Here is a 27801-nt window from a genome sequence, read left to right as displayed (position 1 = left end):
GTAGGAGGGACGGGAGCAACCAGTGCTGCGAGAGTTTTGACACCCACAGTCTTCACATCGGATGCTGACACCTTCACACCAGTGAGAACCTGCTAAATTTACCCACCAGTGCCCGTCTACGCGCGACAGAGAGGGCGGAAATCAGTCATTTAAGGGAGTGACCCGACCGCGCGCCCGCAGAAGCGCACACAGCCCGTTGCCAACGAGCCGAGGACGCGCTGTCAAACCTCTCTAGACTTTGGATTATGAAATTCAAACAGCAACAGCACTGACTGTGTGAGAATCTCCCGCTTTACAGTGCTGTGACTTTCTTCTTCTTTACCTAATAGAAGAGGAGACAGCGGTTCCCTGGGTCTGAGTGACAGGATCTTTCTCCAGCTAACTAGCGCGTGGATTCAGAAATAATTATTACACGAAATCCTGAGGATATAACTGAACAGGTTTCTTTGAGGATGTACTGGCTTCTGCTCTGTGTGACTCTAACGGGGTTGTCCGTGGCTCGCGCTCTAACGGGTGAGTTGGATATCGGTGTGTTAATTGTGTCGGTTCGGCACGGGTTCTCTGCGTACAGGAGAGCTCTCTTATGTGTATTACTGTCGTTTGTTGTTGATGCTCACCTGTAGGACTGCTGTTTCAGAAGGGAAACAAGTAGAAACCGTATTTTGGTGAAGGGAGAAATCATTCGTTACGCACAACCCTACAAAATGAATTGTACAAATAAGTTCAAACCAGTGTGTTTCTACACTGTAAAAAGGGAACAATAAGGATATATTTGATCTGTCCCTTAAAATTAATTTGGTTTAAACTAATGTACAGGTTTTATTGTGTAATTAATAATATTATTTTTATGAATAAATCCAGTTAATTCAGATGTTTCCTAGACATTTTTTGTTAATGTTGGTTTTGTATTTAGCCTACTTAATTTTTCTTAAATTGACTTAATTTGTGTATTTTTATTTCCATTTTTCAGTTATTTGTGTTTGCTTATTTATTTATCTAGGCTATTTATCTGGTAATATGTGTAAAACAACTAGATTAGTCAATTCATGGTAGCGCACGGACGAAAGATGCTCCGTGTGTGTGTGTGTGTGTGTGTGTGTGTGTGTGTGTGTGTTGTATACGAGTGTTCGCGAGAGAGTTGGGTGTGTGTTATCAGACTCAAACACCCAGACACAGAGGCATATCTGTCCACCACGTCTGCACACCCATATACAGTGACCCTTAGTCCACTGCCTGTTTTATTCATCTCAGATATATTGATCGATTTCATGGCGCATAATCGATTCTCTGATCTGTTCGATCGTCTGTCGTACAGCGTGTAAGATCAGAGTGCTCTGTGTGTGACATTATGGTTGCCGTGTTACCTCTGTGTACTTATCTGTAGGCTAGTACATGAGATGCATTTAATGTACAGTACTATGACTGATTATGGTTGTCGTGTTACCTTTGTGTACTTATCTGTAGGCTAGTATATGAGATGCATTTAATGTACAGTACGATGACTGATTTTAGTTATGACACCCTTTTAAAATGATAAATGTGCAACTCTGGTTTTTAGAAAGTCCCTGCGGTGGGAAAATCACTATCTCCAGGGCCGGGTATGTGACCTCTCCTGGTTACCCGACTGCATACCCGGTGAACCAGCAATGCACCTGGCTGATCCAGGCGCCTGATCCACAGCAGAAGATCCTCATCAACTTCAATCCGCATTTTGACCTGGAAAGTCGGGAATGCAAGTAAGTCTAACCAACCTTCCTGTCCTTGAAAAAAAATGGGTGTCGTAAATGATAGATAGCAGATTGTTTGTCTGTTTGTGAGCTGTTTTCTTGGCATCCGTATAACTTCTAGTCTTCTACTGCCTTGAATTGGGAAAGACTGGATTAGGCAATTGATTTGTTGAACAGGAAACCAGAACTTGCGTCTCCAGTTCATTTTCTACAAGTGGTCTTCTACTTTACTCTCTCTGTTCTCACAAAACATCTACCTGGTTTCAAAGCAGATCAGTTGGCGCTCAGATCTTGAGGTGTGCCACCTGTTGGTTGAAAATGAAATATTTCATATTTATGAAGCTAAATTTAGTAGGTGAACTAGATCTGTTTAAGAACAAACGTCCAAGGCTGTGATAATGGATCTGCATTTATCACTCAGAGGGATGTTTTTCCTGAGAAAAAAAGGGGGGATGGTTTTCCCAAGAGGAAATCTCCCAGAATGAGAAGAATGCGAAGAGTCAAAATGTGAAAGGCACATATGATCTGAGAACGCTCTGTTTATGGTTTCATTTTCATCAGTTTGATGAGGCTTCCAGCATCACATGAGTAATTAAGCTGATTGTTTTCTTAACGAGGAGGCTGACAGACAATGACATTAAATGATAGTGAGGTTGGAGGCAGAGCTTGTTATTGACTTGTGGCGCATTTCAGTGGTTTTAGTTAACAGCATCGGCACTCAAACACTCACAAGGCTTTGTGTGGACTGAATCTCATAAATGAGATGGATTTGATGACTCTCTCTGTCATTGTAAACAGCTCATAAATGGGGCGTAAATCAGCAGCTGTCAGTCACACAAGCTTGGCTTTACTATTGGGTTATATTTCAGTGTCAGGGGACCAATGAAAAGACCCTTATGCTGAATGCCCTGCTGTTGGACCCTGAGGGGGCATGAAAGAGCAACAGACAGACCATGACCATCCCTTTCTCTTTCAGTTCATCTTATTTAGTTTGTGTGTGGCATGCTATATACCACGCATACTATTTTTGAAGTGTGCAGTATTATACTATACATATATGCAGATTCTGTTTCTATATATTCTACTTTTTGTGAATAGAATGTCAGATTGTCCTACTACTTTTTTTTCAAAATGTTCAGTATGCAATCACAACACATTGCACATTAAAACTGTATCCCACGCCACAATGCACTCAAATTCTTCTATATCCAGTATGAAAAATATTTGATCAGAAGTTTTAAAGGGATAGTTCACCATCATTATTTACTCCATCATACGTCGTTTCAAACCTTTATGACTTTCTTTCATCTGTGGAACACAAACGAAAATATTTTGAAAAATATGTGAACCATTTTTGTCTATACAATGAAAATCATTCGCATCCAAAACAACTTTGGACCCAACTGACTTTCATTGTATTGACGGGAAAAAAAAATACTGAGACATTTAAAAAAAAAATTGTGTTGCACAGAAAAAAAGTCATACAGGTTTGGAACGATATGAGGGTGAGTAAAATAAAATACATTTTGGGGTGTCTCTTTAAGTTTGAAAGCAGTATTCTAGTATTCCATTTTATGCATACATTTTTGGTTGAAAACCATCCCTCGTTTAAGAAACATTTAAAAAAGATCAAAATTCAAAACTACTGTATAGGCTATATAAAGACAAGAATCTAAATAGTCTTCAATGATGAATCAGGCTGAATCATCATTCGTAACAGAAACTCTGTCCTCTGGACTGGAGGTCAACAAATTTGGTGTTGGGTTTAAGTGACTAATGTTTCAGCATGTTAGAAATGAACCACATGTTCAATCACACATGATGTGTTTGTTTTGGATTATAAATGTGCAAGATTCCAGCTGCAGATGTTTATCAATCTTGTAACAGAGATCTTTGAAAGCTTCCATGCTTCACAAGAAATACAAAAACCTGCCAGGAAGAGAGACATAGATATAGACATATTGCATCTCTGTAATTTGGACAGATAGATTTGAAAACAACCATGCTCACCCTGAGCATTGGTTACTGGTATTACTTTATTTTCTCCCAGATTTCCAGAATGTTCCTTTCCATTCAGAAACATTCAGCGAGCTTAAATGTTCTGCCTCAAAATGCTAAAGCCAGATGCCAACAATAAGAGAGTGACTGTCAATGCATGCTGTGGAATGTCTGGTGTGTTTTGGACAGACTACCATGAGTGTGAGTCTCAGAACTGGAAGGTTAATCAGAACTTCACTTTAACTTGGACCAGATGCCGCTGTGTTGTTTTTGGACTGGTTTCAGTTTTTTAGCTGTGGCAAAACTGCAGAGTTTATGGTGAACATTATTAAACGAACCCTGCGGAAAAGCCCAAGAGACCACAGCGAAACACGGTATTCATTCCTTCCTGCGCTGCACTGCAGAGAACAAACGCATCGGACAATCTAACAGCCTTTTATTTCAACATATTATATAACAGAGCAGAGCTGGTAACACATGCATCCTTTGAGAATGTTTGAGATGCTGCGTTTACAGTTTCTGACTGGCTAAAAAACATTCCTGTCTTCATTGAACTTAAAAGTTGTAACTCAGATTTGATCATTGTGATGACAAAAACGCTGTATACGCTGTATAAAGCTAAAGGCTTTAGCTTTTAAATGTAGTTAGATTGCACACCATATTCATATTCATATTTGATATGCCATTTTATTATAGCCAGTGTTATCTAGTGCCCTTTCTTTATTCTTAGTATGATGAATTAAAGTAGTACTTCATTATTTTGCTGTCATCAACAACAAAGCTGCACATGGATCAATTTTGGCGTTATGAGCGTTGCCATGGAAACAAATTATATCTGAGCCCGAGGATGTGAACAGCTCAGAGTAGAATCTCCAAGTTGTCATCTTGTAATTATAGTAATTCCCACATGGTATGAACGCATTATTAATCTAAAGCATTAAAAATGGTTCTCTTAGGTACTCATTGATAAAGCGCCGTAGGTTCTAAAAAACTGTAAAATAAAGTCCCATGTTAATTGAGAAGGACCAAAGAGAGAGGAGCACATCCATGCTGGGAGATCAGATGTTTTGGTTTCGGGTTCAGGAGCGTGGAGTCTTGCTGTTATAGTTCGTTTTTTGTCATGTGAAAGTTTATTGAGCTCGACTAGCGTGATTTGTTTACAGTAGTTGTGGTGTACTTGTTTTATCTAGTGTGTTTCTAGAGCATTCTTGTCTTATCTAAGGAGAAGTTGGAGATGGGGGTCCTACAAATGCCTCTGTAATTAGTGTGAAATCAGTCACATATGTTCCTGTGGCACAACACACACACACACACACACACACACATCTATATCCTTCATCCTCATAAGAGACAGAGATGCAGTTTTCCATTTCATTTTTGCTTGTCGTTTTATGATGTGTGTTCCAGGAGAGAAAACACAAGTATTTTCCTGCAGCATTCATGAGGATTGATTCCTCTCACTTCCTCTACACACACACTTATGGAGTTGAAATAATGTTCATCATTAATGGCTTTGTTGTGTGGGAATGCTTTAATAATTCTGCACATATTAATCATTAATGACACCCTGTTTCTCTCTCTCCTCCTTCTTAACAACCCTTCCGAACAGCCACCACACACACACACACACATTATTGCTAAGGCAAGCATCACCATAACTATTACTCATAAGTAGTGTTAGAGATTTAAACAAACTACTAACTCTTAAGTATTAAACATTGGCATTTCACTATTTGTGCTATGAATGATACCATCCTGGCAATGTGCTAAGAAAAAACTCAGAACACCCTAGCAACCGGATAGCAACGTGTTAAAAAAAACCCAACTCAGAACACCCTAATGACCACATATCAGCCACCCTCAACACCCAGAAGCATTCGCCATTTTATTTTCATGATTTGAATGACTTAATGTTATGACCTATTGTTTTAATGAGTTGTTTTATTCCTTATTTTTCCACCACTATCACTCAGAGTTTTACTTTTAAACATAATCAGACTCTCACACTTTAGCATTTTCCTCATTCTCCATTCTCATTTATGTGAGGACTGAATACAGCTGCAAACCTCCAGAACCGAGCCATTGTTCCTCTTGAAAATGTTCAGAAGTTTCATTGTTGGTTTATTTTACTCTCAATAAATCACTAAATCAGTAGATTTCACATCCTCATGTGTGTCTTGCTCAATAGCAGGATATTTTTGTATCCAAAACAGACATTGTGACATTGTGCAGAAAAACACACAGTTTCTGTCTTAGTAGAAAGTGCAGGCTCTGTTGTAATCACTGTTTCTCTGTCTCTTATCAGTTAAAACACCCTGTAGAACTGAACTCTCATTCAATTTATCAGACACATATTAGAGTTGTCAAAAAGTAATGGTCCTCTGATAGACGCCTCCTTTCAAACGCTCCCGTCTGAATCTGTGTAAGCGCTCAATGAAGAGCGTCATTGATGTATATTTATGTTTTTGAAGCGCTGATCATTGTAGCCAATCACAGACATATCCGATAAGCGCGTGAGGACAATGGCCAATCAGAGGTGTTTACGATTCCGCTCAACAGCGCTCAAAGCGTCACATTTTCTAAATTTTAATACTGACTTGGTACCAAGTCGCCTGTACTTTTTGACAACTCTAACACGTGATATATTAACAAACGTTTATGTTAGATGCGATTAATTGAAATTAATCTATTTGAGTCCTTTTTTTGTATTAAATCATGTTAATTCAATTGAAAAGAACTAATTGAATTAACAAATTTCTTCAGGTATTTTATTCAGAAGCCTAGAAAAATATACATTTCTTCAAGAAGCTGGGACACCTTTTCCTACCAGGGTTCCTGTTATAAAGTAAATGATTCATTAAATTACCCAGATCATCAGTCTAACTTGAGTCCAGGGATGGAGCGATCTGTCTGAATGGCAGGAAGCACGCTTCGGCTCCCACAGAGGGTCGTGTCGTGGTGAGAGGTCAGAGATCATACTGACCGTCAGTGTCTTGGGTTACAGGAGAGCAAGAGAGCACCAATGTACTCAGAGGGGGTGTTGTGTGTAAAACCAGTGTCAGGTCAGCAGGAAATGCCTCATGTTTCGGGTGGTTTTGTTGGAGCTGATGCTGTAGGAGTCATCAAAATAAATCTAAATGAGTCATGCAAAAGTTAGTCAATATAAAACCAGGGGGAAGAATTCTCAGAGTTTCCAGTTACACTATATAAGCGTATATATAATAAAGGCATTTCAAAGTTATTCATAATACATTATGTACTCATTGTCACATCAAGAATATAAAACAGTATTAAATGAAATTGACATATGGTGTTAAATGCATTATGGATTAAACATAAATAATTGTGTATCATATTTTTTTATATTTGTGTACATTATATCAGTGTATTACAGTTATTGACAAGAACATGAAACTGATTATAAGGTTTTTTTTTTAAAGGGATTATGAATGTAGTCAAAGCATGACGAATATCCATATGTTTATTATTTTATCATATTTATCTTCATATCATATATCATATCATATTATATTGCCCATTACAGACCACAGAACACTTTTTACATTATATCACTTGTAAAAGTATTACAGAACACATAAGCACAGTATTTTCAATAATGTGTGTGTGTGTGTGTGTGCAGGTATGATTTTGTACAGGTGTTTGATGGTGTGGATGAGAACGCTCCCTCTCCTGGGAGATTCTGCGGCAAAATCGCTCCATCTCCGATTACCTCTAGTGGAAACTCTTTACTCATCAAATTCACCTCCGACTATGAAAGCTCTGGAGCCGGATTCAGCATCCGCTATGAGATACACCGCACAGGTACCAGAAAACAAACACACACAGTCAAAGATCTTATAATGCACATGCTCACACACAAAAACAAAGACATGTCTTTTAATCAAAATATTGATTCTCTTGTAATGTATGAGTGCATGTAAATGACTATATTCTCTGACATATGCTGTTCAGTTCCAGTGGTGGTTCAGTGATAATTTTTGTTTTCGTGCAGGTACTGAATGTTCCAGAAACTTCACTGAACCAAACGGAGTATTCCAAACCCCTGGATTCCCTGATAATTATCCAAACAACCTGGAGTGCACCTTCATCATCTTTGCACCCAAGATGGCAGAGATCGTCTTGGACTTCCAGCGCTTCGATATGGAGTCGGACCCGTCTGCACCTGTGGGGGCTGTCTGCAGATTTGACTATCTGGAGATATGGGATGGATATCATACAGGTAGAGACGAGAAAAAAAAAATTTAAGGGTAAAAACAGTGTGCTAACTTTTAGACTTCATGCTGAGAGCAGCAGGAAGTTCATAAAGTCTTAAGGGCCCAATACACTCACTGCAAAGTTCTTTTCCGTTCTTTGATTAGGGATAAAAAGAAATTCGAAATACCTTTGTAGCCATATACTGTTAGCGGACATCCTTTATGTAAATATGTGCTGCGCTTTCCTCTCTATAACAATATAAACACACAACAAAAATGACAGTAATGAGAAAACAACAGTTAAGAAAGCATTTGATCATAGCGATGTGGATATGTTTGCACGAGCTCTGCAATCAGCGCTCCAGTCCAGTCACGTCACGTTTATTTATATAGCACTTTATACAATAGACTGCTTTAAAGCGAACCAATGACCTTGGCGTTGGAAGCGCCAGCGCTCTACTGTTTGAGCTACTGGAAAGCTTTACAACTTCAATTTCTACTATAAAGCAGCTCTCCAGTGTGTTCATGTTTTTACTTGTGTACGTAAATGCCTCAGAACACACCTACCTATTACGTAATCCTCACTGACCAATGGTGGTTCGAAGGTGTTTACCAGCCAGAGCAAACTTTTATGGAAAGTTTGCTTTGGCAAGCTGTTTTGAACTCCCGAAACAAACTCCAAACGAACTTCGTTTTAGCCCGATTTTGTTCGAAATAACGTCACGCTAGTTTGTTATTCAATTTCGCTTGAAGTAAATCTTTAGAGCCGGAGGAAAAGCTTTTTTAGAAAATATCGACAGACAACAGAACAGCCAAAGACAGACACACATAAACACACACACACACACACACAAAACTCAATCATTATAGCTCAGTATATGGTTATTAGAATTGTACTGCATGATGAAAGGCAGAGTTTTCGATTGAGATGTGAATTGAATTGCTTAAATCTCCATTTCTCTCTCTCTCTCTCTCTCTCTCTCTCTCAGTGGGGCCTCATATTGGTCGATACTGTGGTTCCAGACCACCAAGTCGTGTCATCTCGTACACCGGCATTCTCTCTCTCACCATCCACACAGACAATGCCATCACCAAGGAGGGTTTTTCAGCAAATTACAGCATCCGAACCAGCCCAGACCCACCTCAGCATCGCCAAGGTTAGTGTGAGACCTTGGGCCTCATTCATAAAACATGTGAACGTACAGATTTGATCTTAGATATGCGTATACTAAAAGTCGAAGCCTCTTTTATGTTAATGACATTTATTAGGTGGCACACATTTGAGAAATGACCGTAAGATCAAATGTAGCGGAATTTCTACGCAACATTTTGTAAATGAGGCCTCTTCAGTTTCATTTAAAAGCGTTCATTTTGTACATTTTATAAATAATTTTTATATTTATTATGTTTTTTCAAGAACTCTTGGACTGCTTTTTTCCACCTCTCTCTGATTAAACACTGCTATTACTGTGCTCATAAGGCTTTATTATGATTTTAAACCTCTTTTATTATTTTTTTTCAATCGACATAAAGCATTTATGAGGGCGAAATATTTAGTTTGCGGCGTTGACCAAAAGAAAGCTGCTTGGTTTGAAAGTGACTTCTTTGTGGGTTCTGCTTCATACATCGCTACACTACTGACATTAGACAATAGACCCCTTTTTGCCCATGAAATTTCGCTAATAGGACTGCACCTTAGTGAAAATTGTTTTTGCAGATTAGTTTCAGGGCTTTGAATCACTGAGGAAAGCTTGTTTCATACATTAAGCACATGCTGTCATAGAAAGACTCATTTGCATTGCTTTATGGGAAAAGTAAGACACTGAACTACTTTAAAGGGTTAGTTCATCCAAAAAGAGTTAGTTCATCAATTAAAGTCACCATGAAATCAAAATGGACAATTCTTGTTTTTTATGGAATATTGCAGTATTTATTATAAATAATTTATCAGATTTTTTTTTATTCATGTGCTCTAATCTTTTGTCAAATTAACTTCCCCTCCCTCTTGCAGCGATATCTCTTCTCCTCACTGATGATGTGTTTACTGGCGTGAGGGCGGGACAACCTGTCACTCACATGACATCACAGCAACAGTCAAACCATCTAATTTATTCTCGATAGACAAAATCAATTGCATTTTTCTTGTTCGAGAAGCTGTTTCGCTCGAATATACGTCACAATAGGGAAGAAAGATCTCAACTTCTGTGCCATGCCGATTTTAAAAGGAAAATGAAGTTTAAAATGAAATATTTCATTTCATTTTAAATTAAAATAATTGTGGGAAATGTAGCTAGAAGTTAAATTGTACTTATTACCTTGCCATGTTGTGTATAAGCGCATGCTAAAACCCAAAATTTGGGTTCAAAAAAGGTGTGAAAAGCCAGGGTTTTGTATAACCAGAATCTCTTTTAGAACTTTGATTTCAAATAACATGAAATTAAAATGTTCATTGCAGGACATAATTGTAACATTTTATACATGCAGTTTATTTAATTTAATTTTTTATATTATTTTTTATTTATCTCTGGTCAATGTAAAGATGAGAATGACATGGGAACTGCTGATATTTCTCTGGCTCTCAGCTCACTCAGTCTGGGGCTTTTATTAAACCCATCCATCATGTTTTCAGAGAGTCACACACTAACTGAGACTGTTAGCAATAATGTGGCAATAATGTGCTTGATGGCACTGAGGAAACACCCATGATCCATTGAGACCTGAACCCAGCTCAGATACACTTCACAAAATTGTGTATGTGTGTGCTTTCAGTTCAGTGTAATAAAGTGCAAAGAGGCTGTCCGTTTATAATTAATCTTCATCACACGGCCACACAGGGCAGGAGGGTCACGTGGGTCACTACATCTGAGGCCAAACATGAAAGGCTAATATTAACTTCCTATTGTGAGAAGAGCGCAAATCGGACACACACTCTCTCACTCTCTCTCTCACACACACACGATTGTATCAGATTCAAAATAAATGAGCCTGTCAGATGGTGTGGTCCACTTCAAATTTCCTCAAAAGTCAGTTTAAATTTTATGATCTGCTGTTTATAACTGCAAAAACACGACACTGCTGCTCACAGTACATCTTTTTGTATGTATGTGTGTGAGTGTAGGTGAGTGCATGTCTCCTTTAGGGATGGAAAGCGGTGAAATCACAGAAGACATGATAACTGCATCATCACAGTATAATCCCAGCTGGTCTCCACTGCGCTCCAGACTGCATTACCCCGACAACGGCTGGACGCCATCGGAGGATTCTGCTCGGGAGTGGATACAGGTACAAACACACACACACACACACTCTCTAATTTTATAGGGAAAGACTGTTTCATTTTACCAGACAACAATACATGACCTTTACACGTGGAAAGTCACACATGCACACACGGATGTGGACATAGACAAAATATTTAAAAATAATTAAAAGATTATATAAGAAGGTGAAAACAGTGCTTGCCGGTCTTGGGTGTGTACTTGTGTTTGACCTTAAAGAGTTTCCTTAATAAACCTGCTGTTTATTTTTGGCTTTGTAGTGGACAGTAGACAGCATCTTGAAAAAGAGAGGGGGAGATGGGATAGAGACATGTCATTGGCCAGACTCAAAACATCTACAAATTGGGCATTAGATCAAAGTCAACACTCAGTATTAATCCATTAAATTAATATTAAACCACATATATATATACATTTATAAAACGGTTAGTTCTCCGGTGCCCTAGTCATTTGTCAGTTGCGTTTTCCTTCTCCGTGATCACACGTTTGAGTCCTTTCGATGTAAAAGTCTTGACTACTGACTGACTCACTCATTAAGACAGTCTTTGCCGCTATCTATTGGCGAAACAATGTATGTAACTTCTGTTGCCGTTTACAGTCAGGGACTATTTTTTCCAGCGGAAGGAAGGCTTTTAGTGATTTTACTTCATGAAAGTTGCATAGATACATATTTTTCGGCTTTAATATTTGTATTGTGTGGTAACCATTTTATAAAGCAATAAGGTACGAGAGGCTGTGCTACACGTGAATAAGTCACGGCTGAAGGACTTATTCACGATACAGCACAGCCTCTCGTACCTTATTGCTTACATTATATATATATATATATATATATATATATATATATATATATAAATATATAAATGTAATACATTTTGTGTGTGTGTGTGTGTATATATATATATATATATATATATATATATATATATATATATATATATATATATATATATATATATATATATATATATATATATATAATTTAATAAGTTTTGTGTATATATATATATATATATATATATATATATATATATATATATATATATATATTAATCAATTTTGTGTGTGTATTTAAATATATATTATATACACACACACACACATACATGTTAGGCTGCATTTATTTGATCAAAAACACCATAAAACAGACAGTAATATTGTTAAATATTACTACAATTTAAAATAAGTTTCCTATTTTAATATAGTTTAAAATGTAATTTATTCTTGCGACGGCAAAGCTGAATTTTCACATAATCTTTTCATTATAATATGCTAATTTGTTTCTCAAGAAACATTTCTTATTATTATCAATTTTTAAGACAGTTGTGCTGCTTAATATTTTTGTAAGTGATACATTTTATCCTGCATTATCACTTTAGTTGGACACACTCATACATATACAAAGGGGTTTTCCTGCCTCTTTATTTCTACAATGAATTTGATTGACATGTTGTCATTCTCACAGCAGTGCACACGCAGGAAGGGTTTCCTCTCTGAAAGAGTACATTTTTGGAGTGCTTGCTCTGACAGTAGGCCAGCGTTTCTGACGTTACCAGAAAAACATACTCACATCTGGACAACACATTTCATTCTGACACAGACAGACAGAGAGAGAGAGAAAGAGCTCTATATCTGAACAAGATGTTCAAGCACAGATTTCTTTTTTAGCAGCAGGAGTGAGAAGTGAACTAATATTTAAAGGTCTTTGCTTTCCTTTGAGCATGAGCCTAAGATTTTGACTATTAAGTATATCAAGTTATATGTTTGATATTTAAGACTATAATCAAGTTTACATGTGTGAAATATTATTATAATTTGAATACCTTTTTTCTATTTTATATATTTTTAAAAGTAGCTTAATCTTCTGATGGCAAAGCTGAATTACTCCAGACTTCCTTCAGAAATCAGTCTAATATAATGATTTGGTGCTCAAGAAACATTTCTTATTATTATCAATGTTGAACAGTTGAGCTGCTGAATATTTTTCTGGTAACCATTGAACACTTTTTCAGGATTCTTTGATAAATCGAAAGTTCAAAAAACAGCATTTGTTTTAAATATAAACTTTTTATAACAAATTTCTGTATGGTCACTTTTGATTAATTTAATTCTGAATCTATATATATATATATATATATATACTTTTGAACAAAGTTACATAGTGCATACAAAAAATGTAGTTCTTTTCAGAGCTTACAGCAACTGGTCCCCAACCTTAATTGTAAGGAAAGGCAACCTAGACATATTCTTTTGGCAGTTCACAGAAGAAAAAAAAATCAAATGACAAGAGGGTGAGACAAAGACAAAGGGCAGAATATTTATGTTTGGGTAAACTATACTGTTAACCTTACTACTCAGCCGGGTGTCATAAGAATGTTGAATTGCTGTTTGAGTCATCACCTTGTCGGTAACAAGCACAACGGATGTGTGAATTGAGGCAAAACTGCCGTGGCAGGGGTGTCTGCGAATTTGGCAAGCAATGTCAAAGTTTTTTTCAGAAATTGCTGCTCCATTTTCCCCTTAGATGGCCTCTTTCTTCTCTCAACCCATCTGTCTTCCCTGTCCAACGTCTTCATATTCCTGCCTTTGAACAAGTGATCCTTGTCCTGGGGCACTTTTGAATCAAACTATGTCTTGTCTTTTGGCCTCAGTATGGCAACTATCCCAAGAAAGCAAAGCAACATGAGGGTCAGTAAAGTGCCGTCTTCCTTTTTCCTTATTCCTCTTCCCTTTCCTGTTTAAATTCTTTACTTCTCTCTCACACACATGCACCCACCAATATCCTGTTTTCTACAAAATGTGTCCATGTTTGTCTTAGATCCTGGCATTTGAGGGGCTCTGCTTCTGCCCTGCCATTGTTCCCTCGCTAAAGGTTGTTAACACTTGTTTCAGCTTGTTAGCATGACTGGCTCCAGTTGGCAGGTCGAAGGCTTCTGATACGGCACAATATTGAAAAGCAATTAGCCTCATAATACCTTCCTGTTGAGAGAGAGACCGAGAGCGAGAGAGAAAGAGATGGCAGCATCTGCTCACTCAGACTTGGGTGGAAATCAGTGGGAGAGAGATGTGAACTTTTGTGCCAGGAATGCTTGTATTGAGCCAAACTCTCTCAATAGGCTATTTATGCACACTTCTGTTGCGTCAGTTGAGTTTAATTTATCTCAAGAGTCACGCACACAGAGGCACTCGAGAGACAGACAATAACTGACAGGCTAGATTTAATGCAGGAATTGCTCCACGACAACATGATTTGTCATCCTGGCCCAGAGCATGTGTCAACATTTCTGGATCTGTGACCGTGTTTTAGTGTTATATGTGATCATTGTTACTGTAAGGTTATTGAAGGTCACTAAACCCTTAGAACAGACTTCTTGCAATTTTTGAGAAGGGAAGGAAATGGAGATTCTCGGAACCTGAAACACAATATAAGACCATGATAGATGCATCTAAAATGACGAGTGTGTGTTTGGTTTCATTGGACAGTTATTGTTGTTGTAAGTGATTCAGATTATGACAGAGTAAGTGGCAAAAGTTTTGTTTCACACACTAGAAATGAGATTAGAAAGTTCAGTTCGGTCGTTTGATTACCTGACCTAAGCTTTTGATTACCTGACCTTTTTTACAACAAGATCTATAGATAATATAAAATATCAAATCAAATAAAATGAGAACTGTTTAATTCGAACAAGTGTCTGCCAAGTCTTGTCAAATTGTATAAATTTGATTGTGTCTAATTTGTTCAAGGTGTAGTTGAAGTCATAGTTTTACAGTGGGAACCTCATGTTTCTTCCAGCAATTTTCTGGCTGTAATTGAACCATATTTACATAGCTGCTTGTGCTGTACTTTACTTACTGTGTGTGTGTGTGTGTGTGTGTGTGTGTGTGTGTGTGTGTGTGTGTGTGTGTGTGTGTGTGTGTGTGTGTGTGTGTGTGTGTGCGTGTGCGTGTGTGCGTGCGTGTGTGTACTGGTTTGACCTACATTATAAGGACTAAACTCCTACTGTAGTGTGTATAAATGCTTTAGGCCTTGCCCTCTGCATTATTGGGGACATGCTGATGTCCTTCTAATTCAAAACACAAAATAAACATACTAAATGCAGAACGTTTTCTTTAATGGGTAGGTTTAGGGGTAGGTTTATGGTTAGGGGCTAGTAAATGACATTAGCTCAATATAATCGCACGATCATGTCATAATTACCGTAATTACGAGATTTCAACTTGTCCTCATAATGATAGGAGCATCAATATGTGTGTGTGTGTGTGTGTGTGTGTGTGTGTGTGTGTGTGTGTGTGTGTGTGTGTGTGTGTGTGTGTGTGTGTGTGTGTGTGTGTGTGTGTGCACGCACAGAGAGAATCCCAGCCATAAGCCTAAAATCCTGATTGTTTGGGATTTTAGGAATGTTGTACAATGAGCAACAAGGACGCTGATCCAGGAACATGTCCTACTTTGGTAAATCGTGTTAAGCTTTTAGCCTCTCTGTCCAGACATAGCAGCATAGCAATGCATAGCAGCAGTGCAATGCAGTGAACACATCATAGATCACACTAACGGTCTGACAGTGAATCAGTGCAGTGTGTCTGACTGTGATTAACTCGCAGTTACATGACAACTGCTCCAACACAGAGTCCAAAACAACCCACATACATGTATACACACATATATAAACACTCACTAGAGAGTAACAGCACTTTTCTAACGATCTTTTTCTGTCTCTCGCAGGTGGACTTGGGTTTTTTGCGGTATGTGACAGCCATAGGAACACAAGGTGCCATATCAAAGGAAACAAAAAAATCATACTACGTCAAAACATACAAGATCAATGTGAGCTCAAACGGAGAGGACTGGATAACCATAAAAGACAAAACCAAACAGATGGTGAGTATTTATTTAATGTGCTTGGTTTTTTATTTCTTAAGAAATTAATAGTTTTAATTCAGCAAGAATGTATTGGTTAAAAGTGAAGTAAAGACATTTATAATGTTCGAAAAATATATGTCAAATAAATCTAAATTCAAATATCATGGTTCCCATAAAAATATTGATAAAAAGGTATTTTTTGAGCACCAAATCAGCATATTAGTATGATATATATATATATATATATATATATATATATATATATATATATATATATATATATATATATATATATATATATATATATATATATGTGTCATATATATATATATATATTATAAAAAATTATTATGATTTCTGAAGGATCATGTGACACTGAAGACTGGAGTAATGATGCTGAAAATTCAGCTTTGCATCACAGGAATTAATTACATAGAAAACAGATATTTTAAGTTGTAACAATATTTCACAATATTGCTGTTTTTACTGTATTTTTGGAAAATAAAACTGCAGCCTTGTTGAGCATAAGAGATTTTGATATAGTGTTTTATATATTTTATTTTCCTGTTTTTATTTGATTTGATTAAAAATGATCATATATTTTGTTTATTGTTTTTATTTTATATGTATTGTTATTGCTTTAATTAATATTACTTGCACATTTTCTATCTTTGTTTTATTGATTGATGATTTGGCAATATTGTGTGTAAAACGCTTTGAAATCGAACATTGGTTAAGAAAAGCAGAGGAAAAAGGAAGGAAAGTGACACATGTGTCATCTCTCTTTTTCTCAGGTGTTCCATGGAAATAAAAATCCCACGGATGAGGTACGCGTCATGCTACCCAAACCCACCCTCACCCGTTACCTACGGATACGACCTATGACCTGGGAACAGGGGATCTGCATGCGTTTCGAAGTGTACGGCTGTAAAATATCAGGTATCCCGTCACACACATACACTGAGTTTCAGCCATGACATCACTATGAAATCCCAGCAGTGGTTTACAGCACTGAGTCACTCATAATTCCCCCAGATTCACTCGCTCCATGTGAGATCATTACAGAATGACTCCCCTCTTTATTCACAGACACCTAATACTGACATCAAGAGGTGCCACCTGCGTGTGTGTGTGTGTTTATTTTAATAAATCCTCACCATTTCTGACAGCTAGAGTCAGACGAAGTAGCCTGTATGTCCGTTTCCCATGGTTCAGAATATTGGTGCTTCTTTCATGAGGGTAGCTCACATTCTCTGTCTCTCTCTCTCTCCTTCTCTCAGATTCTCAATGCTCCAGTATGTTAGGGATGGTTTCGGGTCAGATTTCGGACTCTCAGATCTCAGTGTGGCCATCGGCAGAGAGGGGCTGGCTCCCTGAACAGGCCCGGCTGCTGACCGGCAGAACGGGCTGGGTGGTCGCTCACCCGCAGGGTCCCGTGAAGAACCAATCACTGGAGATCGATCTGGGGGCACAGCGGATGGTAACGGGTCTCATTCTGCAGGGCGGGAAATACAGAGACGTGAATATTTTCATCAAGCGCTTCAAAGTTACATACAGCACGACTGGAACAGACTGGAGTAACATACAGGAGGAGAACAGCAACAGAGCGAAGGTATTGCTTTATCATCCTTGGGGTGAATGTCCCTTTAGAGCAAGAAAAAAATGCCATTTTTCTTTTTCTTTCATTTAACTGGACAGACACAAAACTAAAAACGGTATTATTTTCACCCATCCAGGTGTTTATGGGAAATCAGAACCATGACACACCAGAAGTTCGTACTTTTGATCCAGTGCTGATGCGTTTCCTGCGTGTGTACCCTGAGCGTGGCTCTCCTGACGGCATAGGGTTGAGGCTGGAGGTTTTAGGGTGTGACCTGCAAGGTGAGTGACACCAAACCAACCCAGTCACAGAGCTCACAGCAATCCCGTTCTCAGGCTCCCTAATACATATCAAGAAGATTTTTAAATGATGTATAATTCATTTACCTAAAATAAATTGCTTTTCAGAGCCCACAACACCTCTTCCCCTCACCACCACCATGGAAACTACAGTAGCTACCGTCACCAGCGCTCTAGGGAATATTCCAACAAGCACCATTATTCCACCGACAGCGGAGAGTTGCGATGATGACGGCAACTGCCATAGCGAAGCAGTGACAGACTATGACACAACCGGTTAGAGACACATACTTTACACTTATATGTTATATCATTAACATCTATCATTTTTATATTGAGCTAATTATGTTGGCTAAACCATAACACTACCCCAACTCCTTAGAGAAACATTATGGTATTTTTAGATTTTAATTAAGACATTATTTACTCTCTTTACTATGTTGTTTTCATAATAAGGACTGTTGGGAGGTCCCAATAATGTTGGTAATTTCAGGTTTTACTATCACTGTGGGACATTTAGTTCTCCACTAGGAGAGCAAAACCTCCAAAACATCCACAAAGAGACAGACTATGACCCTAAAGGTTACAAAAACAAACACCCACACAGTGAAACACACACCAACTACGACCCAGCAGGTTACATACGCCTAGCAAAACAGTAACATGCTATGAACCATAGGTTACACAAAAACAAAGACGTAGACTATGTGACCTATAAGATTATCCAAACACACAAATACGCGTTTATCATCTAAAACACACACAAAGACAATGTCTCATTAATTAATAACGGCATCATATTTATAGCTAATCGTATAGCTAATTCACAACACTCGTATACGCACATGATTTGTTCTTAACCTCGTTCTAATGTTAATGAGTTTGGAGTATTGAGCGATGTTTTTGAAGTTAGTCATTTGCATAAAGCACACCAAAACTATCTCCATTTAAGGGCTTTCTGCACAAGAGACCCAGAGACTTAACATGAAACAAATACGTAAACGCACAGAATTTACAAATGGAATTAAACCAGTCTGTATTTTCGCTTTGACTTTGATAGCATTTTCTGCTATTTGTTTTCCATAGAAACTGCAGTAGCAGAGCCATTTCTGGACATGGAAGCAGTACCTGGTGAGAAACTTCTCTCATGTCATTTGAACTAGTCTATGTTCAAATGACCATTAATGTTTATTTTAGTTATCGTACTAGCATAGCACACATATTAGCCCAAGTAGCCTGATAGCTTGGCTTTAACACTACACATATGCATTTACCCTACATGTATTGACAATTATTATTATTAATCAAGTGAAAGAAATTACATTATGTCCATTTAGTTTTATAATGCACTGTATAGTGAGAAATTATATACATATTGTAAGTTAATGTAATTTGTTTATACTTAGTGTAACTGTGAACTGATGGTTGTTGGAGACCCTATTTTGAGGGAGGACCTGATTTTTCAGGACATTGAAACATAATCTTTGGCATTTTCCATGTAGAGCACACAACAAAATCTCTACTGCCCTCAAGTGTAGTGCCGCATAATTACATGATATAATCTGCAGCTGTTGAACTGAATTATGTGAATTCTGGGTACAGGGTTTCAAACACATTGATGGCAGATTGTTCTTACTGTCACCTTCAGGATGACTAAATTACACTGATAAATATCGGCATCACAGAAACACATCGGTTGTGAAAAGTTCATGATTTCTAAAATAGATCATGAGGTTTACATGTTTTTCTGATTTTAAGCATAAAAGTGTGTGTGTGTGTGTGTGTGTGTGTGTGTGTGTGTGTGTGTGTGTGTGTGTGTGTGTGTGTGTGTGTGTGTGATTCAATACTTAATTTATATTTTGCTTTGCTATTGTTAAGGTACCTAACATAAAATATTTAAAACAGCAACACCACAGAAAACATTGGATGTGAAAATTTCATGGTTCCTAGAAACTACCTTTCTATACAAGAACATGAGATTTACTGCAGCCAGAGTCATGGGGGGAATGTGCTATCTAGATTGGCCAATGGTTTCTGGTGATTTAGCAGATTTTACTAGAGGAACTATTGTCACTTCACTCCCCTCTGGGGTTTAAGCCTATATAACCTCTTGAATACATGCCCAAAGCTTTGACTAATAAGCTACTGCCAGTCCAAAAAGCATAGTGGGTGTTCAGTACGATACAGCTTTGACTAAATTAGCAAAACAACTGAAAGTGGGTTGAGTGGAAAGCAATATCAGAACGGAGGACTATAAGGTCGATTCAGTGTTGTTTGTGTTTCTGTTTAGCATACATCTGGTTTGCCTGTGACTTTGGCTGGGCTGATAACCCTTCCTACTGTGGGTGGAGTCAAGAAGGTGGCGAAGGAGCCGAATGGCATATAAACAACAACAGCAAACACGCTGATCACAAACTGCCTAATCTGGACCACACAGGTAAGAGATGGCTTAAATTTAGATTAATAAATTCCTAAATGCAAAAGATTGAGATAAAATACTTATTTGCCGCGACTGCGGGGAGAGGGAGTAATTGAATAAACAGATGCACTCCTCTCCTCTGTTTCAGGAATGCCTCACAACTTCATTTACGCAGCTTCTAACAGAAATGCACAGATTGAGATCGAAAGAAAGGCCGATATGGAAACAGATGAAGAGCTGGCGAGAAAAGGAAGGGTGGCGAGGCTGGCCAGTTTGCCGGTCACGGCTCCAGATTCAGATCTGTGCATGTCTTTCTGGTACCACTTCTCTGAGAAACACACGGGAACTCTGAACATCAAACAGAAGATAGAGCGAGAAGATCTGGAGGATGAGGAGGAGGAGAGAGAGGACTCTGAGCTTCTGATCCGCTCTGTGAGCGGACACTTCAAAAGCAGATGGAGGGAAGGAAGAGTTGTGATCCCCAGTGCCGACACACCTTATCAGGTACCGATGCCCACTTTATGAGTCAAATATCATTATTACAGCATAATACTAATTCTCTTCCTGTGTTTGCATGGTAGGTGATCATCGAGGCCCAAGTGGATCCTACAGAATCTAGTTTCATCTCACTGGATGATATAAAGATACTGGCTGAAGTGAATCCTGAAGAGTGCAAGGGTATGTTAAGCCCCTCCCTTTTTTGTTTGGCCATCAAAAAATGAAAATTCTGTCATCATTTACTCATCTTCATGGTGTTCCAAACCTGTATACATTTCTTTCTTCTGCAGAACATAAAAGAAAATATTTTAAAGAATGTTTGAAACCAAACGGTTTCGGTTCCCACTGTCTTTCATTGTATTTTTGTCCATTTAACGGGAACCAAAGCTGTTTGTCTACCAATATTATTTTATGTTCCACAGAGGAAAGAAAGTCATACAGGTTTGTAACGGCATGAGGGTGATGATTGATCATGGTCAAATTTTTATTATTCTTTGAACTATCCCTTTAAGTCCAGATTCATTAATTTCCTTCATAGGCATTTTACAAAAAATTCGAATTAAGCGTTTCTACCTTTGACCAAACCAACCAAAAACGATGACAGTTTTTTAACATTTAAATGTTGAAAATATCTCTGAGGATTCTGAATGAGAATTCATCTCCTTGATTAAATGTGTTTGTGTTTGTGTTTCAGACCCAGAGAATCAAGAAGGTGATGAAGATGAAGTTGATGAGATCGGTAAGACTTTTTATTAGAAAAGCATTATAATAAAAACCCAATTTCATGATTAAAATTCTCTCTACACTGAAAAAAAAATGATACTTTTACCTTTACAAAATTGTTTAAGATGTTAAGCCAATAGCAAATTATTTTTCATGTTTTAAGCATAAACATCCCTAAAATTTGTTTTACTTATACACATTTAAACCTTAATTGCTAATAGCATAAGAAAAATAATTCAAGATATATTCTCTGAAAACAAGTCATTTTATATATATATATTTATATATATATATATATATATATGTATATGTTTTCAGAAGAATATATCTTGAATTATTTATATATATATATATATATATATATAATTTTTTTTTTTTTTTGATACATGATCTTTTTTCAAGGATGTTTAGATATAAATCGCGATTTTTTGTTGTTGTTGTTTGGCAGCTTTGAAATCACCCTTGGCATTCTGCAATCAAATATTTTGGTATAATGACCGCTAAACTATATAATTCCATTCCTACTTCAGGGTCCTGATCGCCATTATTTTGCCATAATGACCAGCTGACTGTGAATGATCTCTTATATAATATAATTGAGCTTGTTTACCGATGCAGGTTTTGCTCAGTCTGTCTCTGTCTTTCTCTCTCTCTAGTGAACTGTGAGGGGTCTGATAACACCTTGTGGAGTTTTGGTCGCGGCTCCATGCTGAAGAGTTTAGACCCCATCTTGATCACCATCATCGTGATGAGCGCTGTGGGAGTCCTGCTGGGTGCCGTGTGCGGGGTGCTGTTCTACTGCGCCTGCGCTCACACTACAAACAGGAACCTCTCCGCTCTGGAGAACTACAACTTTGAGCTGGTGGACGGAGTCAAACTAAAGAAAGAAAAACTTAGTGCACAGAAATCTTACACAGAGGCATGAGGAATTGCTGGACGAACCCAGGAATCATTTGCCGGACGATGTTGGAGGAACGTTTTTAGAACGTTATTGCGACGTTTCTCAAGGTCGGGACTGAGCGTTATTCTCAGGACGTGCAGGACGAGGGACTGGCCTCTAGAGGGCGCCTTGTATAGATTGTACAGCCAGACGATGATTGTCTACTTGTTTGTACATTTTGTTGCTGGTGATGAGACCAAGACAAAACTATGTATCCTCTCACACAGTTGGATATCTTTTTCTACAAACCCGTTTTTCAGAGCTGTACACACAACTGGGTTTTTTAGTGTTTATTGTGCTCGTTTATGTTTGGAGACGTGTTTGTTCAGTTGTTAACTCACACTTCATTCCAATGGTGCCTTTAAACGTGTTTTTGTTGCCTTTTCACACATGGACTCCTGCCCTTAGACAGACAGTCGTTTGCTCTTGAGCACAAACTGTTCACAGACACAGGTCAGAGGTCAAGTTTTAAATACATAATAATACATCTAATAGAGTGCTGCAGGGATGATGTGTTTTCATAGACCAAAAATTGTCCTGAAGACAATCGCTGCGTCCGAAATCGAATACTTCTTTACTATATAGTATGTGAAAATCAGTACGCCAACAGAGTAGTGTTTCCAAATTCATAGTATTTGAAAAACAGTAATTGAAAAGTACCCGGATGACCTACGACTTCCGGCGAGATACTGAACTGCGCATTCGATATACATGTTACTATCCCATGAAGCCACCGGAGAGGAATTATGAATAGAAGTGAAGCGACGCAACTGGTATCACGTGACAGGAACAACGAGGCGGATGTTGTACGTCCCAATTTCAGTCATACTACCCATATTGATACTAATAGAACATACTATTTAAATGGTCGTGAAGTAAGTTCAAATTCAAACGTAGTACCTACTCAGTACGTAATTTCGGATGCAGCTTAATGGTTTTTTTTAATGGTTTTTGGTTGAAATAAGGTCTGTGGTGAACACAAGCTCAAGATGTTTGCACGTTTTATTCTACAACATAAAATGTATCAGTCTTGAAAAAGGCGGTTGCTAAAAAGTGGCTAAATGGGACTACAGTGGTTGTCGGGGACATAAAACTTCATCGTACTGAACAGGAGAACTCCCCTACTCACTCACATAGTGAACTTTTTTTATGTAGTAGTGCTCTTGCAAACTATTCTAACTTAAACTTTAGGGAACGTGTCTGAAAGAGTTGTTAGAAGCTTAGTGATGGTGACATTTAAGTCTTGTGAAGTTGTTGATTTATAGCCTAAGTTTAGCTTTTTACCTGTAGCGATCGTATTTAAGCTTCAAAATCCATCAGATTTGTGTTCATTTGTGAATACTGTCATGATGAAAACTTTTGCTGGTAACAGAGCTTATTTTCTACAATAATCCGAAAGCCAGTGGAAAAATCCTATTGAGTTTTTGTTGAGGGAACTAGGGTGATGCTAACTTCCAGGTTGGCCTAAAAATACATCATCACTGCAGCAATCTCAATCTATCTCAATGTTAAATAGCGAAGAGATTTGACCACTTTATTTGATCCATCCTCACTCTATATATTGTAAAACAACAGGTCAGAAGAAGACATTTCTTGGGTCAATGCTTTTTTAAACAATGGAATAGTAATGTGGAAATCGTTATTTCTTTCAGCTGCCCATATGACATATGTCTGTAAACTTGTGTTGTCATGGTATTGAGTGACGTCATATTTCAATGTCTGCGAACCATCTGTGAAAATAGTGTCTCCTAGACTGGACCCCTCCCGATCCGGAGACGCTCACTCTGGGAACGTCTGGCAATGGAAGCGGAGACAAAGCAAATGAAGCATCTAAGAGCGCTAATGTAGAAGCATCTCCCTAAGGAAATTAATTAGATTTGAAGGACGTGAAAGGCACAAACTGATCCGTGCTCTTAAGCACTGGCAGGACAAGAAAGACGAGATGACACAAGTGCTGACAAAGGCATCTTGGTCTATTTCACACACAGTGAAGAAATGCAGTTCGTCTTCAGCAGCTTGAAGGAGGTCCCAGAAACTTATCTCCCACTCAAATGAATCAACGCATGTCATTTTGCACTGAGAATTATATTTAATGAAAGATTTAGATAGTAATAAAAGTGTTAACTACTTTAAATAGTAAGGAGAAATCCAACTGTCAGTGTAACAACTCACTTTTTTAATGCTATTTAAAATGAAATGGTATTTTTCTTAATTGTAATAGTTGTTTTTGTGTCCAGAGGAGCTGAAGTGACACTCAACTTGCTTTTACTCTCACAAGAAAACTCAATTTCACTTGAAGTTTAGATGTTATAAAGTCCAATCTGTCTAGTGGCTCTTTTCCAATTTGCATCAACTAATTCAATTGTCAAATTTATTCAGATTTATGGATTTCTCAATGACAACAACATTCCAAAGAGCGAAGTAAATAAAGTTTTTATAAAGATTTTGTTTTAAATAACTGTCTCCATATCGGGAAACTATGTGAATTCATGTATACACACTGTTTGATTGCATCTTTATATGTTTTTTAATTACACTTAAAGGGATAGCTCACCCAAAAATATCAATTCTGTCTTCATTTACTCACCCTCAAGTTGTTCCAAACCTGTATGAATTTCTTTCTGCTGTTGAACACAAAAGAAGATATTTTGAAGAATGTCAGTAACCAAACAGTTGATGAGCCCCATTGACTTCCATAGTATTTTATCCATTTGGACGTCACCGTGCTCCATCAACAACTTGAGGGTGAGTAAATCACAGAATTTAAATTTTTCTGTGAACCATCCCTTTAACATTAATGACAGCAAATACTGGCTACATAAAAAAGCAACACTAAAATTGTATAATGGGGCACAGTGTCAACTATATTGGGTAACATTACATTGTTGCAATAAGAACTTGCTGTTAATTGAGAATATCAATATCTTTCACAGCATATATCTGTTTTAAGGTGTATTGCAAGCCAATTAATATTTCATAGGACAACTTGCCCCAAACTGGCCTTTTGAAATATAAAACAGAAAGCAGCTGAAGTTTTTAGTTACATTACAACTTCAAGTCAGTGTTGACCATTGTCTTAAGCCTATGCCAGTGTGGTTTAATTGTGTTCACTTGTTTAAACTATGCTGGATTTTAGTTTGGTGAACAGATTTCACAAAAAACATTCAAATTTAAAACATAATCACTCTTGGAGAAAATACACATTTGTGCAATTGAATTCTTGTCTCAAATACTTAAAATCACTTGAATATAGACTTTGACAACTCTGTGTGTGTCATCAGGGAGAACCTGATGACACCTAGTGGATACTCCAGGATACTACAGTGTGACAACTTGTCCCGTCTTCTTTCAGACATGCTGTTTCCTCTCTTCTGCCATTAGATGGCGCCGCTCTATAAATTAAACGGGGCTGTTGTTTATTTATTTATTTGTTTATTTTATTTCATTCTTTATTTGACAGGGACAATGGACAGTAAGAAAAAACTATCCAGAATTAGCTACAGAGCTAAATTTCATCTGCGATCCCTGGGCAAGAGAGTACCAAATCACATTGTATGCCAAAAGATCATTAGGCTATACATACGATAAAATCCCCCCCACAAATGAAAAATATATACGACATATACTATAGTCCATCACATAACAATAAAAACTGCAATCCAAAGTAACGTTACTACCGAATGCCAAACGTTACTATTATACATAGCCTACGACATCACACAATGTTACAATTTCAATCCCCCAAAATTATCAAAACAAAACACAAAAGTATTCACTGATCACAAACCTGACTCCTCTTTAACCACATTTTCAAATGTAAATTAAACTGTGCAAAAGTAGGACACGGTACGGTCTAATATTAATTGGTAACGTTAAAGGATTCCAGTTTTTAACAGCTCTTACAGAAAAAGCTGTTCGACCAAGCTGTTCTTTATCGTTGACACTAGAGGGCATATACTCTCCATTTCTGAAACTAAACGTCCCTCCCAGATCCAAGTACAAGCCACATGAAGTTTTGTGCAGTGGACCCTATTTTTTTACAGTCTATGAGTGTACAGTCTGAGTGGAACTAGGCAGAGCAACGACAACACGGAAGCTAATTGTTTTGAACGTTTGTTGTGTTGTCGTCATTGGCAACACGGTTGCTTAAAGGTGTGGTTTCACATCCAACCGCTGCTTCAGAACTTCTGCATGAACCACTGAGTTCACTGTGTGTGTGTGTGTGTGTGTGTGTGTGTGTGTGTATGTATGTGTGTGTGTGTGTGTGTGTGTGTGTGTGTGTGTGTGTGTGTGTGTGTACGTTAGTTCACTACTAGAAATATGTGACCACTGTGCAACTTCCTGTGCTGCCACAGATAAACCTCACAAACCCAGATCAATCAGCTGACATGAGATGAGGTAATTTATTTAGCCTATAATTCTCCATTTCTATATTTCAAACAAACAAAAACACTCAGAGAAAACAGCACCCACTCAGGCAGCACAATTCCTCATACTGTTACTAGCATAATATTAATTCTCTGTGATGCATAAGCTCTTTCTGAATACAGCTCAGCTACACTGGGTGAGCACTGGAATATGATCTCATTCCAGTTAACCTTCATCATTGTCCGTCTGTAAACACTGGCTCATTTGGTTGACATATTTCTTTCCACTAACAGTCAAACTCTTAGTAGGCCTACACCATCATGTCTATCCATAGAATGACTGTCATTTCTCCTCCTCTCCTCTCCTTTCTTATTATTTTTCCCTCTCTTCCCCCTCTCAGGAATGTCTTAAATGTGAACTGCTCCTCAACATCAAGCCAGATGAAGTCCAGTCATTCCACAGCTATTTTTAGAGTAAACCGGCAACCTCCCTGTCAAAGATCTTGAAAAAAAAAAAAAAAAAAACACAAAATCTCTTGTTATGCAAAGTTGGATAATAAAAATATAAAAAATTTAAATATGATTTTAAAATATTTGCTTCAGCTTTGACCTGGTGGGGACATTTTTTTGGTCCCCATAAGAAAAACAGCTTATAAATCATACAAAATTTTGTTTTTCTGAAAATGTAAAATTGCTAAATGTTTTCTGTGTCTATATAGGCAATAGAAAATATCATTAACCTGCTAAAAAATCAATAAAAGTCAATGCAATGTCTACGCTAATATAGTGAAACAAGTGTGTGTGTGTGTGTGTGTGTGTGTGTGTGTGTGTGTGTGTGTGAGTGTGAGTGTTTATTCAGGTATTTTCAAATCATATTTGA

The 27801-nt window shown here is 37.7% G+C and overlaps 1 protein-coding gene across 1 annotated transcript; it reads left to right on the top strand.

Moving 5' to 3' along the window:
- Positions 1–21: 21 nt before the first annotated feature.
- On the top strand, positions 22–25110 carry nrp1b (neuropilin 1b). The gene is made up of 17 exons (XM_081374228.1): positions 22–513; positions 1559–1736; positions 7366–7547; positions 7738–7965; positions 8929–9096; positions 11058–11221; positions 15938–16093; positions 16870–17014; positions 17356–17687; positions 17812–17956; positions 18083–18250; positions 19061–19105; positions 20265–20411; positions 20542–20897; positions 20975–21071; positions 21586–21630; positions 22271–25110. The coding sequence occupies exons 1-17, from the start codon at positions 453–455 to the stop codon at positions 22537–22539; spliced, it is 2886 nt and encodes a 961-aa protein (XP_081230354.1). The 5' UTR covers positions 22–452; the 3' UTR covers positions 22540–25110.
- The last annotated feature ends 2691 nt before the right edge of the window (positions 25111–27801 follow it).

Source organism: Scardinius erythrophthalmus, assembly GCF_964197995.2.
Source record: "Scardinius erythrophthalmus genome assembly, chromosome: 9".
Taxonomy (NCBI): domain Eukaryota; kingdom Metazoa; phylum Chordata; class Actinopteri; order Cypriniformes; family Leuciscidae; genus Scardinius; species Scardinius erythrophthalmus.
This window is presented reverse-complemented; position numbering and strand designations above follow the sequence as displayed.